The 12,601-nt window shown below is 59.4% G+C and overlaps 1 protein-coding gene across 1 annotated transcript in view; it reads right to left on the bottom strand.

Annotated features, from left to right (window-relative positions):
- Nucleotides 1-12,601, bottom strand: part of B4GALT3 (beta-1,4-galactosyltransferase 3) — a 57,955-nt gene that overhangs the window by 12,766 nt on the left and 32,588 nt on the right. Inside the window, exons 4-5 of the mRNA XM_083167399.1 lie at nucleotides 1,512-1,702; nucleotides 1,183-1,305 (exon numbers count right to left, since the gene is read on the bottom strand). Of these exons, the coding sequence (XP_083023525.1) occupies nucleotides 1,183-1,305; nucleotides 1,512-1,702 (314 nt within the window). The remainder of the gene's footprint in view (nucleotides 1-1,182; nucleotides 1,306-1,511; nucleotides 1,703-12,601) is intronic.

Raw genomic sequence — 12,601 nt, 5'->3', positions numbered from 1 at the left:
TGGACGGAGATGAGCATGTGGGTCCCAGCGTATTCAGTGACAGCGTGGAGGGACAGAGATGAACATGCGGGTCCCAGCGTGATCAGTGACAGCGTGGAGGGACAGATGAGCATGCTGGTCCCAGCGTGATCAGTGACAGCGTGGAGGGACAGAGGTGATCAGTGACAGCGTGGAGGGACAGAGATGAGCATGCGGGTCCCAGCGTGATCAGTGACAGCGTGGAGGGACAGAGATGAGCATGCGGGTCCCAGCGTGATCAGTGACAGCGTGGAGGGACGGAGATGAGCATGCAGGTCCAAGCGTGATCAGTGACAGCATGGAGGGACGGAGATGAGCATGCGGGTCCCAGCGTGATCAGTGACAGCGTGGAGGGACGGTGATGAGCATGCGGGTCCCAGCGTGATCAGTGACAGCGTGGAGGGACAGAGGTGATCAGTGACAGCGTGGAGGGACAGAGATGAGCATGCGGGTCCCAGCGTGATCAGTGACAGCGTGGAGGGACAGAGATGAGCATGCGGGTCCCAGCATGATCAGTGACAGCGTGGAGGGACGGAGATGAGCATGCAGGTCCAAGCGTGATCAGTGACAGCGTTGAGGGACAGAGATGAGCATGCGGGTCCCAGCGTGATCAGTGACAGCGTGGAGGGACGGAGATGAGCATGCAGGTCCCAGTGTGATCAGTGACAGCGTGGAGGGACGGAGATGAGCATGCGGGTCCCAGCATATTCAGTGACAGCATGGAGGGACAGAGAGACAGACAGATGAGACAGACATAACACAGCTCAGGAATCACTTACTAAGCCTTATTCTATTAAATATGCCAATTTAAAAATACATTTTAAATAAATGTAACTTCCCCAACCAGCAGGCCAGGGACCCACGTCAGTGCAGCGACATATCCTTGGGCAGACCATTGCGGAATACAACATTCCATCAGAGCTGCGCAGAGAGGGCGGCACTGTGGCAATCTGAGACAATGCATTGACGCGGGTGAGTTCCACCACATGACAGGGTTACCCCTATATCTGCTAATGAGGGGAGATGGCAATCCTGGCTAACGAGGGTCGGAATTTATGAAATGATACAAAATGTAGAGACAAAAAAAGCTGCAACATGAATATTCTGATAATGCTTATTCCTGGGACACACGGAGGAGATGGCCAGAGATTGGCAGCTACCCACCTGGTGGCGATATCGTCATCCTCACCACCCCAGCCCCAATACTCGTTAGGGAAACCATTCATTTTCATATACTGTTCAGGGGTGAGAGCGGACACCCCCCCAAAATACTGCGGGTACGGGAGGCTGTTGGTGGAAACAGAGGGAGGTTACATAACGGGAGATAAGACAGAAAGGGGGAGGCAGATGGTCGGGAGATGCAGGGAAGGAAAGTGAAGGAATGGGGCAGATGGTGAGTGGGAGGCTGGAGGAGAGGGGGGGGGGGGAGCTGGAGGAGATGGGGAAGGGGATGGGGGGGTGAGATGAGCAGGGACACAGAAGATACCTCTCACCTGTATCTGAACTTGTTCATGGCCACCGAGGCATGCTTAGGGCTCCAGGGGTCACACACGTAAAGGTTGTGGTCGTTCTCGGGGATGAGATCTACATCATGGAGGAAGAGACAGTCCCAGTCCTCATCCCGCATGGCTTCCTTCACCCCCACGTTCAGCAGCTTTGCACGGTTAAATGTAGAGTTCCCAGACTGAGAACAAGGAGAGAGATAAAGGAGTCACAGCACTGTGGAAGGAGGCAGGAGGCACAGCGTGGTGGAGAGTCACAGCACTGCGGAGGGAGCCAGGAGACACAGCATGGTGAAGAGAGAGAAGAGAGTCACAGCACTGCGGAGGGAGCCAGGAGACACAGCATGGTGGAGAGAGAGGAGAGTCGCCACACTGAGGAGGGAGGCAGGAGGTACAGCGGGGTTGAGAGGGAGAGGCACACCACTGTGGAGGGAGGAAGGAGGCACAGCAATGCGGAGGGAGGAGGCATATCGGGGTGGAGAGAGAGTCACAGCACTGTGGAAGGAGTCAAGAGGCACAGAGGGGTAGAGAGTGAGTAGAATAACACCACTGCGAAGGAAGGGAGGAGGCACAGCAATGTGGAGGGAGGCAGGAGGCACAGCGGGGTGGAGAAAGAGGAGTCACAGCACTGCGGAGGGAGGCAGGAGGCACAGCGGGAGGGGGGGGTCACAGCACTAAGGAGGGAGGCAGGAGGTACATTGGGGGGGTGAGAGAGACAGAGAGAGCCAGAGAGAGAGCGAGAGAGCCAGGGAGAGAGCGAGAGAGCCAGGGAGAGAGCGAGAGAGCCAGGGAGAGAGCGAGAGAGCCAGGGAGAGAGACAGAGAGAGAGCGAGAGAGCCAGAGAGAGAGCGAGAGAGCCAGAGAGAGAGCGAGAGAGCCAGAGAGAGAGAGACAGAGAGAGCGAGAGAGACAGCGAGAGAGAGACAGAGAGAGCGAGAGAGACAGAGCGAGACAGAGAGAGCGAGACAGAGAGAGCGAGACAGAGAGAGCGAGACAGAGAGAGCGAGACAGAGAGAGCGAGACAGAGAGAGCGAGACAGAGAGAGCGAGACAGAGAGAGCGAGACAGAGAGACAGAGACAGAGAGAGCGAGAGAGCCAGAGCGAGAGAGCCAGAGAGAGAGCCAGAGAGAGAGCGCGAGAGAGAGAGCGAGAGAGACAGGGAGAGACAGAGAGAGACAGGGAGAGACAGGGAGAGACAGGGAGAGACAGAGCGAAAGAGACAGAGAGAGCGACAGAGACAGGGAGAGAGCGAGAGAGAGCCAGAGAGAGAGCGAGAGAGAGCCAGAGAGAGAGCGAGAGAGAGCCAGAGCGAGAGCCAGAGAGAGAGCGAGAGAGCCAGAGAGAGAGAGAGCGCGAGAGAGAGACAGAGAGAGCGAGAGAGACAGGGAGAGACAGGGAGAGACAGAGCGGAGGAGCGACCGAGACAGGGAGAGAGCGACCAAGACAGGGAGAGAGCGACAGAGAGCCAGAGAGAGAGCGACAGAGAGCCAGAGAGAGAGCGACAGAGAGCCAGAGAGAGAGCGACAGAGAGCCAGAGAGAGAGCGACAGAGAGCCAGAGAGAGAGCGACAGAGAGCCAGAGAGAGAGCGACAGAGAGCGACAGAGAGCCAGAGAGAGAGCCAGAGACAGAGCGAGAGCCAGAGACAGAGCAAGAGAGCCAGAGACAGAGCGAGAGAGCCAGAGAGAGAGCGAGAGAGCCAGAGAGAGAGCAAGAGCGCCAGAGAGAGAGCGAGAGCGCCAGAGAGAGAGAGCGACAGAGAGACAGAGAGAGCGAGAGAGAGACAGAGAGAGCGAGAGAGAGACAGAGAGAGCGAGAGAGAGAGAGAGAAAGCGAGAGAGAGACAGAGAGAGAGAGACAGGGAGAGACAGGGAGAGCGCGAGAGAGCCAGAGAGAGAGAGAGCGAGAGACACAGAGAGAGCGAGAGAGACAGAGAGAGCGAGAGAGACAGAGAGAGAGCGAGAGAGCCAGAGAGAGCGAGAGAGACAGCGAGAGAGAGACACAGAGAGAGCGAGAGAGACAGAGAGAGCGAGACAGAGAGAGCGAGACAGAGAGAGCGAGACAGAGAGAGCGAGACAGAGAGAGCGAGACAGAGAGAGCGAGACAGAGAGAGCGAGACAGAGAGAGCGAGACAGAGAGAGCGAGACAGAGACAGAGCGAGAGAGCCAGAGAGAGAGCGAGAGAGCCAGAGAGAGAGCGAGAGAGCCAGAGAGAGCGCGAGAGAGAGACAGAGAGCGAGAGAGACAGGGAGAGACAGAGCGAGAGAGACAGAGAGAGAGCGAGAGAGCGACAGGGAGAGAGCGACAGAGAGAGCGAGAGAGCGACAGAGACAGGGAGAGAGCGACAGAGACAGGGAGAGAGCGACAGAGACAGGGAGAGAGCGACAGACAGGGAGAGAGCGACAGAGACAGGGAGAGAGCGACAGAGAGCCAGAGAGAGCGACAGAGACAGGGAGAGAGCGACCAAGACAGGGAGAGAGCGACAGAGAGCCAGAGAGAGAGCGACAGAGAGCCAGAGAGAGAGCGACAGAGAGCCAGAGAGAGAGCGACAGAGAGCCAGAGAGAGAGCGACAGAGAGCCAGAGAGAGAGCGACAGAGAGCCAGAGAGAGAGCGACAGAGAGCCAGAGAGAGAGCCAGAGACAGAGCGAGAGCCAGAGACAGAGCAAGAGAGCCAGAGAGAGAGCGAGAGAGCCAGAGAGAGAGCGAGAGAGCCAGAGAGAGAGCGAGAGCGCCAGAGAGAGAGCGAGAGCGCCAGAGAGAGAGCGAGAGCGCCAGAGAGAGAGCGAGAGCGCCAGAGAGAGAGAGCGACAGAGACAGAGAGAGCGACAGAGACAGAGAGAGCGACAGAGAGACAGAGAGAGCGAGAGAGAGACAGAGAGAGCGAGAGAGAGACAGAGAAAGCGAGAGAGAGACAGAGAGAGAGAGACAGGGAGAGACAGGGAGAGCGCGAGAGAGCCAGAGAGAGAGACAGCGAGAGCGAGAGACACAGAGAGAGCGAGAGAGACAGAGAGAGCGAGAGAGACAGAGAGAGACAGAGAGAGAGCGAGAGAGCCAGAGAGCGAGAGAGACAGCGAGAGAGAGACACAGAGAGAGCGAGAGAGCCAGAGAGAGCGAGAGAGACAGCGAGAGAGAGACACAGAGAGAGCGAGAGAGACAGAGAGAGCGAGACAGAGAGAGCGAGACAGAGAGAGCGAGACAGAGAGAGCGAGACAGAGAGAGCGAGACAGAGACAGAGAGAGAGCGAGAGAGCCAGAGAGCGAGAGAGCCAGAGAGAGAGCGAGAGAGCCAGAGAGAGAGCGAGAGAGCCAGAGAGAGCGCGAGAGAGAGACAGAGAGAGCGAGAGAGACAGGGAGAGACAGAGCGAGAGAGACAGAGAGAGAGCGACAGGGAGAGAGCGACAGAGAGAGAGCGAGAGAGCGACAGAGACAGGGAGAGAGCGACAGAGACAGGGAGAGAGCGACAGAGACAGGGAGAGAGCGACAGAGACAGGGAGAGAGCGACAGAGAGCCAGAGAGAGCGACAGAGAGCCAGAGAGAGAGCCAGAGAGAGACAGGGAGAGACAGAGACAGGGAGAGACAGAGACAGGGAGAGACAGAGACAGGGAGAGAGCGACAGAGACAGGGAGAGAGCGACAGAGACAGGGAGAGAGCGACAGAGACAGGGAGAGAGCGACAGAGAGCCAGAGAGAGTCAGAGAGAGAGAGCCAGAGAGAGAGCGAGAGACAGGGAGAGACAGAGACAGAGCGAGAGAGCGGACAGAGACAGAGCGAGAGAGCGACCGAGACAGGGAGAGAGCGACCGAGACAGGGAGAGAGCGACCGAGACAGGGAGAGAGCGACCGAGACAGGGAGAGAGCGACAGAGAGCCAGAGAGAGAGCGAGAGAGAGCCAGAGACAGAGCCAGAGCGAGAGCCAGAGCGAGAGAGAGCCAGAGACAGAGCGAGAGAGAGCCAGAGACAGAGCGAGAGAGAGCCAGAGACAGAGCGAGAGAGAGCCAGAGACAGAGCGAGAGAGAGCCAGAGACAGAGCGAGAGAGAGCCAGAGACAGAGCGAGAGAGAGCCAGAGACAGAGAGAGAGAGCGCCAGAGAGAGAGAGCGAGAGCGCCAGAGAGAGAGAGCGAGAGCGCCAGAGAGAGAGAGCGAGAGCGCCAGAGAGAGAGAGCGAGAGCGCCAGAGAGAGAGAGCGCCAGAGAGAGAGAGCGAGAGCGCCAGAGAGAGAGAGCGAGAGCCAGAGACAGAGCGAGAGAGCCAGAGACAGAGCGAGAGAGCCAGAGCCAGAGCGAGATCCAGAGCGAGAGCCAGAGCGAGAGCCAGAGCGAGCCAGAGCGAGAGCGGAGCCAGAGAGAGCGAGCCAGAGAGAGCGAGACAGAGAGAGCGAGACAGAGAAAGCGAGACAGAGAGAGCGAGACAGAGAAAGCGAGACAGAGAGAGCGAGACAGAGAGAGCGAGACAGAGAGAGCGCCAGAGAGCCAGCGAGAGCGCCAGAGAGAGCGAGAGAGAGCCAGAGAGAGAGAGCCAGAGCGAGAGAGAGAGCCAGAGCGAGAGAGCGAGAGAGCCAGAGAGAGAGCGAGAGCGCCAGAGCGAGAGCGCCAGAGAGAGCGAGAGAGAGAGCGAGACAGAGAGAGCGAGAGAGACAGAGACAGAGCGAGAGAGCCAGAGAGAGAGCCAGAGACAGAGCGAGAGAGAGAGAGCGAGACAGAGAGAGCGAGACAGAGAGAGCGAGACAGAGAGAGCGAGACAGAGAGAGCAAGAGCGCCAGAGAGCCAGAGAGAGAGCGCCAGAGCCAGAGAGAGCGAGAGCGACAGAGAGCCAGAGAGAGAGAGCCAGAGCAAAAGAGAGAGAGCCAGAGCGAGAGAGAGAGCCAGAGCGAGAGAGAGAGCCAGAGCGAGAGAGCCAGAGAGAGAGCGAGAGAGCCAGAGAGAGAGCGAGAGCGCCAGAGAGAGCGAGAGAGAGAGAGCGAGACAGAGAGAGCGAGAGAGCCAGAGAGAGCCAGAGAGAGAGCGAGAGAGCGACAGAGAGAGCGACAGAGACAGGGCAAGAGAGCCAGAGAGAGAGCCAGAGAGAGAGCGAGAGAGCCAGAGAGAGAGAGCCAGAGAGAGAGCCAGAGAGAGAGCCAGAGAGCCAGAGAGAGAGCGCGAGAGAGCCAGAGAGAGAGCGCGAGAGAGCCAGAGAGAGAGCGCGAGAGAGCCAGAGAGAGAGAGCGCGAGAGAGCCAGAGAGAGAGAGCGCGAGAGAGCCAGAGAGAGAGAGCGCGAGAGAGCCAGAGAGAGAGAGCGAGAGAGCCAGAGAGAGAGAGCGCGAGAGAGCCAGAGAGGAGCGCGAGAGAGCCAGAGAGAGAGCGCGAGAGAGCCAGAGAGAGAGCGCGAGAGAGCCAGAGAGAGAGCGAGACAGAGAGAGCGAGACAGAGAGAGCGAGACAGAGAGAGCGAGACAGAGAGAGCGAGACAGAGAGAGCGAGACAGAGAGAGCGAGACAGAGAGAGCGAGACAGAGAGAGCGAGACAGAGAGAGCGAGACAGAGAGAGCGAGACAGAGAGAGCGAGACAGAGAGAGCGAGACAGAGAGTGAGAAAGAGAGAGCGAGAGCGCCAGAGAGCCAGAGCGCCAGAGAGCGACAGAGAGCGACAGAGAGCGAGACAGAGAGAGAGCGCGAGAGCGACAGAGAGAGAGCGCGAGAGTGATAGAGAGAGCGCGAGAGCGACAGAGAGAGAGCGCGAGAGCGACAGAGAGAGAGCGCGAGAGCGACAGAGAGAGCGCGAGAGCGACAGAGAGAGAGCGCGAGAGCGACAGAGAGAGAGCGCGAGAGCGACAGAGAGAGAGCGCGAGAGCGACAGAGAGAGAGCGCGAGAGCGACAGAGAGAGAGCGCGAGAGCGACAGAGAGAGAGCGCGAGAGCGACAGAGAGAGAGCGCGAGAGCGACAGAGAGAGAGAGCGAGAGAGAGAGCGACAGAGAGAGAGAGCGAGAGCGACAGAGAGAGAGAGCGAGAGCGACAGAGAGCGAGAGCGACAGAGAGAGAGAGCGAGAGCGACAGAGAGAGAGAGCGAGAGCGACAGAGAGAGAGAGCGAGAGCGACAGAGAGCGAGAGCGACAGAGAGCGAGAGCGACAGAGAGCGAGAGCGACAGAGAGAGAGAGCGACAGAGAGAGAGCGACAGAGAGAGAGAGCGAGATCGACAGAGAGAGAGCGAGATCGACAGAGAGAAAGCGAGATCGACAGAGAGAAAGCGAGATCGACAGAGAGAAAGCGAGATCGACAGAGACAGGGAGAGAGAGACAGAGAGAGGGAGAGAGAGACAGAGAGCGAGCGAGCGCGCCAGAGAGCGAGCGAGCGCGCCAGAGAGAGAGCGAGCGCGCCAGAGAGAGAGCGAGCGCGCCAGAGAGAGAGAGCGAGAGAGCGAGCGCGCCAGAGAGAGCGAGCGCGCCAGAGAGAGCGAGCGAGAGAGCGAGCGCGCCAGAGAGAGAGCGAGAGAGAGAGCGCGCCAGAGAGAGAGAGCGAGAGCGCCAGAGAGAGCGAGCGCGCCAGAGAGAGAGAGCGAGAGAGCGAGCGCGCCAGAGAGAGAGAGCGCCAGAGAGAGAGAGCGAGAGCGCCAGAGAGAGAGCGCCAGAGAGAGAGAGCGAGAGCGCCAGAGAGAGAGAGCGAGAGCCAGAGAGAGCGAGAGCCACAGAGAGAGCGGAGCGCGACAGAGAGAGAGCGAGCGCGACAGAGAGAGAGCGAGCGCGACAAAGAGAGAGCGAGCGTGACAGAGAGAGCGAGCGTGACAGAGAGAGCGAGCGTGACAGAGAGAGCGAGCGTGACAGAGAGAGAGCGAGCGTGACAGAGAGAGAGCGAGCGTGACAAAGAGAGAGCGAGCGTGACAAAGAGAGAGCGAGCGTGACAAAGAGAGCGAGCGTGACAAAGAGAGAGAGAGAGAGCGAGAGAGACACAGAGAGAGAGAGAGCGAGAGAGACACAGAGAGAGAGAGAGCGAGCGTGACAAAGAGAGCGAGCGTGACAAAGAGAGAGAGAGAGCGAGAGAGACACAGAGAGAGAGAGAGAGAGAGCGAGAGAGAGAGCGAGAGAGAGAGCGAGAGAGAGAGCGAGAGAGAGAGCGAGAGCGAGAGCGAGAGCGAGAGAGAGAGCGACAGAGAGAGAGAGAGAGAGCGACAGAGAGCGAGAGCGACAGAGAGCGAGAGCGACAGAGAGCGAGAGCGACAGAGAGCGAGAGCGACAGAGAGCGAGAGCGACAGAGAGCGAGAGCGACAGAGAGCGAGAGCGACAGAGAGCGAGAGCGACAGAGAGAGAGAGCGAGATCGACAGAGAGAGAGCGAGATCGACAGAGAGAGAGCGAGATCGAAAGAGAGAAAGCGAGATCGACAGAGACAGGGAGAGAGAGAGAGAGAGAGACAGAGAGAGGAAGAGAGAGACAGAGAGCGAGCGAGCGCGCCAGAGAGCGAGCGAGCGCGCCAGAGAGAGAGCGAGAGAGCGAGCGCGCCAGAGAGAGAGAGCGAGAGAGCGAGCGCGCCAGAGAGCGAGCGCGCCAGAGAGAGAGCGAGAGAGCGAGCGCGCCAGAGAGAGAGCGAGAGAGCGAGCGCGCCAGAGAGAGAGAGCGAGAGAGCGAGCGCGCCAGAGAGAGCGAGCGCGCCAAGAGAGCGAGCGCGCCAGAGAGAGAGAGCGAGCGCGCCAGAGAGAGGAGCGAGAGCGCCAGAGAGAGAGAGCGCCAGAGAGAGAGAGCGAGAGCGCCAGAGAGAGAGAGCGAGAGAGAGCGAGAGCCACAGAGAGTGCGAGCGCGACAGAGAGAGAGCGAGCGCGACAGAGAGAGAGCGAGCGCGACAGAGAGAGAGCGAGCGTGACAAAGAGAGCCGAGCGTGACAGAGAGAGAGCGAGCGTGACAGAGAGAGAGCGAGCGTGACAGAGAGAGAGCGAGCGTGACAAAGAGAGAGCGAGCGTGGACAAAGAGAGAGCGAGCGTGACAGAGAGAGCGAGCGTGACAGAGAGAGAGAGCGAGCGTGACAGAGAGAGAGAGAGCGAGAGAGACACAGAGAGAGAGAGAGCGAGAGAGACACAGAGAGAGAGAGAGCGAGAGAGAGAGCGAGAGAGAGAGCGGGAGAGAGACAGAGAGCGAGAGAGACAGAGAGCGAGAGAGACAGAGGAGAGAGACAGAGAGAGAGAGAGGAGACAGAGAGCGAGAGAGACAGAGAGCGAGAGAGACAGAGAGCGAGAGAGACAGAGAGCGAGAGAGACAGAGAGCGAGAGAGACAGAGAGCGAGAGAGACAGAGAGCGAGAGAGACAGAGAGCGAGAGAGACAGAGAGCGAGAGAGACAGAGAGCGAGAGAGACAGAGAGCGAGAGAGACAGAGAGAGACAGAGAGAGACAGAGAGACAGAGAGCGAGAGAGAGCGAGAGAGAGCGAGAGAGAGCGAGAGAGAGCGAGAGAGAGCGAGAGACAGAGAGCGAGAGACAGAGAGCGAGAGACAGAGAGCGAGAGACAGCGAGCGAGAGCGAGACAGAGAGCGAGAGCGAGACAGAGCGAGAGCGAGACAGAGAGGAGAGCGAGACAGAGAGCGAGAGCGAGACAGAGAGCGAGAGCGAGACAGAGAGCGAGAGCGAGACAGAGAGCGAGAGCGAGACAGAGAGCGAGAGCGAGACAGAGAGCGAGAGCGAGACAGAGAGAGCGAGACAGAGAGAGCGAGCCAGAGAGAGCGAGAGCGCCAGAGAGCCAGAGCGAGAGCGCCAGAGAGCGAGAGAGCGCCAGACAGAGAGCGAGAGCGACAGAGAGAGAGCGCGAGAGCGACAGAGAGAGAGCGCGAGAGCGACAGAGAGAGAGCGCGAGAGCGACAGAGAGAGAGCGCGAGAGCGACAGAGAGAGAGCGCGAGAGCGACAGAGAGAGAGCGCGAGAGCGACAGAGAGAGCGAGAGCGACAGAGAGAGAGAGAGCGACAGACAGAGAGCGAGAGCGACAGAGAGCGACAGAGAGAGAGCGACAGAGAGCGACAGAGAGAGAGCGCGAGAGCGACAGAGAGAGAGCGCGAGAGCGACAGAGAGAGAGCGCGAGAGCGACAGAGAGAGAGAGCGCGAGAGCGACAGAGAGAGAGAGCGCGAGAGCGACAGAGAGAGAGAGCGCGAGAGCGACAGAGAGAGAGAGCGCGAGAGCGACAGAGAGAGAGAGAGCGAGAGCGACAGAGAGAGAGTGAGAGCGACAGAGAGAGAGAGCGACAGAGAGAGAGAGCGACAGAGAGCGAGAGCGACAGAGAGAGAGAGCGACAGAGAGCGAGAGCGACAGAGAGAGAGAGCGACAGAGAGAGAGAGCGACAGAGAGAGAGAGCGAGAGCGACAGAGAGAGAGAGCGACAGAGAGAGAGAGCGACAGAGAGAGAGAGCGACAGAGAGAGAGCGACAGAGAGAGAGAGCGAGATCGACAGAGAGAGAGCGAGATCGACAGAGAGAGAGCGAGATCGACAGAGAGAAAGCGAGATCGACAGAGAGTAAGCGAGAGCGACAGGGAGAGACAGAGAGAGAGACAGAGAGAGGGAGAGAGAGACAGAGAGAGGGAGAGAGAGACAGAGAGAGCGCGCCAGAGAGAGAGAGAGCGAGCGCGCCAGAGAGAGAGAGAGCGAGCGCGCCAGAGAGAGAGAGCGAGAGAGCGAGCGCGCCAGAGAGAGAGCGAGAGAGCGAGCGCGCCAGAGAGAGAGAGCGAGAGAGCGAGCGCGCCAGAGAGAGCGAGCGCGCCAGAGAGAGCGAGCGCGCCAGAGAGAGAGAGCGAGAGAGCGAGCGCGCCAGAGAGAGAGAGCGCCAGAGAGAGAGAGCGAGAGCGCCAGAGAGAGAGAGCGAGAGAGAGCGAGAGCCACAGAGAGAGCGAGCGCGACAGAGAGAGAGCGAGCGCGACAGAGAGAGAGCGAGCGCGACAGAGAGAGAGCGAGCGTGACAAAGAGAGCGAGCGTGACAGAGAGAGAGCGAGCGTGACAGAGAGAGAGCGAGCGTGACAGAGAGAGAGCGAGCGTGACAAAGAGAGAGCGAGCGTGACAAAGAGAGAGCGAGCGTGACAGAGAGAGCGAGCGTGACAGAGAGAGAGAGAGCGAGAGAGACACAGAGAGAGAGAGAGCGAGAGAGACACAGAGAGAGAGAGCGAGAGAGAGAGCGAGAGAGAGAGCGAGAGAGAGAGCGAGAGAGAGAGCGAGAGAGAGAGCGAGACAGAGAGCGAGAGAGACAGAGAGCGAGAGAGACAGAGAGCGAGAGAGACAGAGAGCGAGAGAGACAGAGAGCGAGAGAGACAGAGAGCGAGAGAGACAGAGAGCGAGAGAGACAGAGAGCGAGAGAGACAGAGAGCGAGAGAGACAGAGAGCGAGAGAGACAGAGAGCGAGAGAGACAGAGAGCGAGAGAGACAGAGAGCGAGAGAGACAGAGAGCGAGAGAGACAGAGAGCGAGAGAGACAGAGAGCGAGAGAGACAGAGAGAGACAGAGAGCGAGAGAGAGCGAGAGAGAGCGAGAGAGAGCGAGAGAGAGCGAGAGAGAGCGAGAGACAGAGAGCGAGAGACAGAGAGCGAGAGACAGAGAGCGAGAGACAGAGAGCGAGAGACAGCGAGCGAGAGCGAGACAGCGAGCGAGAGCGAGACAGAGAGCGAGAGCGAGACAGAGAGCGAGAGCGAGACAGAGAGCGAGAGCGAGACAGAGAGCGAGAGCGAGACAGAGAGCGAGAGCGAGACAGAGAGCGAGAGCGAGACAGAGAGCGAGAGCGAGACAGAGAGCGAGACAGAGAGCGAGAGCGAGACAGAGAGAGCGAGACAGAGAGAGCGAGCCAGAGAGAGCGAGAGCGCCAGAGAGCCAGAGCGAGAGCGCCAGAGAGCGAGAGAGCGCCAGACAGAGAGCGAGAGCGACAGAGAGAGAGCGCGAGAGCGACAGAGAGAGAGCGCGAGAGCGACAGAGAGAGAGCGCGAGAGCGACAGAGAGAGAGCGCGAGAGCGACAGAGAGGGAGCGCGAGAGCGACAGAGAGAGAGCGCGAGAGCGACAGAGAGAGAGCGCGAGAGCGACAGAGAGAGAGCGAGAGCGACAGAGAGAGAGAGAGCGACAGACAGAGAGCGAGAGCGACAGAGAGCGACAGAGAGAGAGCGCGAGA

The sequence above is a fragment of the Crinia signifera genome, chromosome 12, assembly GCF_055691185.1.
Source record: "Crinia signifera chromosome 12, ASM5569118v1, whole genome shotgun sequence".
Lineage (NCBI taxonomy): Eukaryota > Metazoa > Chordata > Amphibia > Anura > Myobatrachidae > Crinia > Crinia signifera.
The sequence above is the reverse complement of the archived record's forward strand: the minus strand, read 5'-3'. Positions and strand labels throughout refer to the sequence as shown.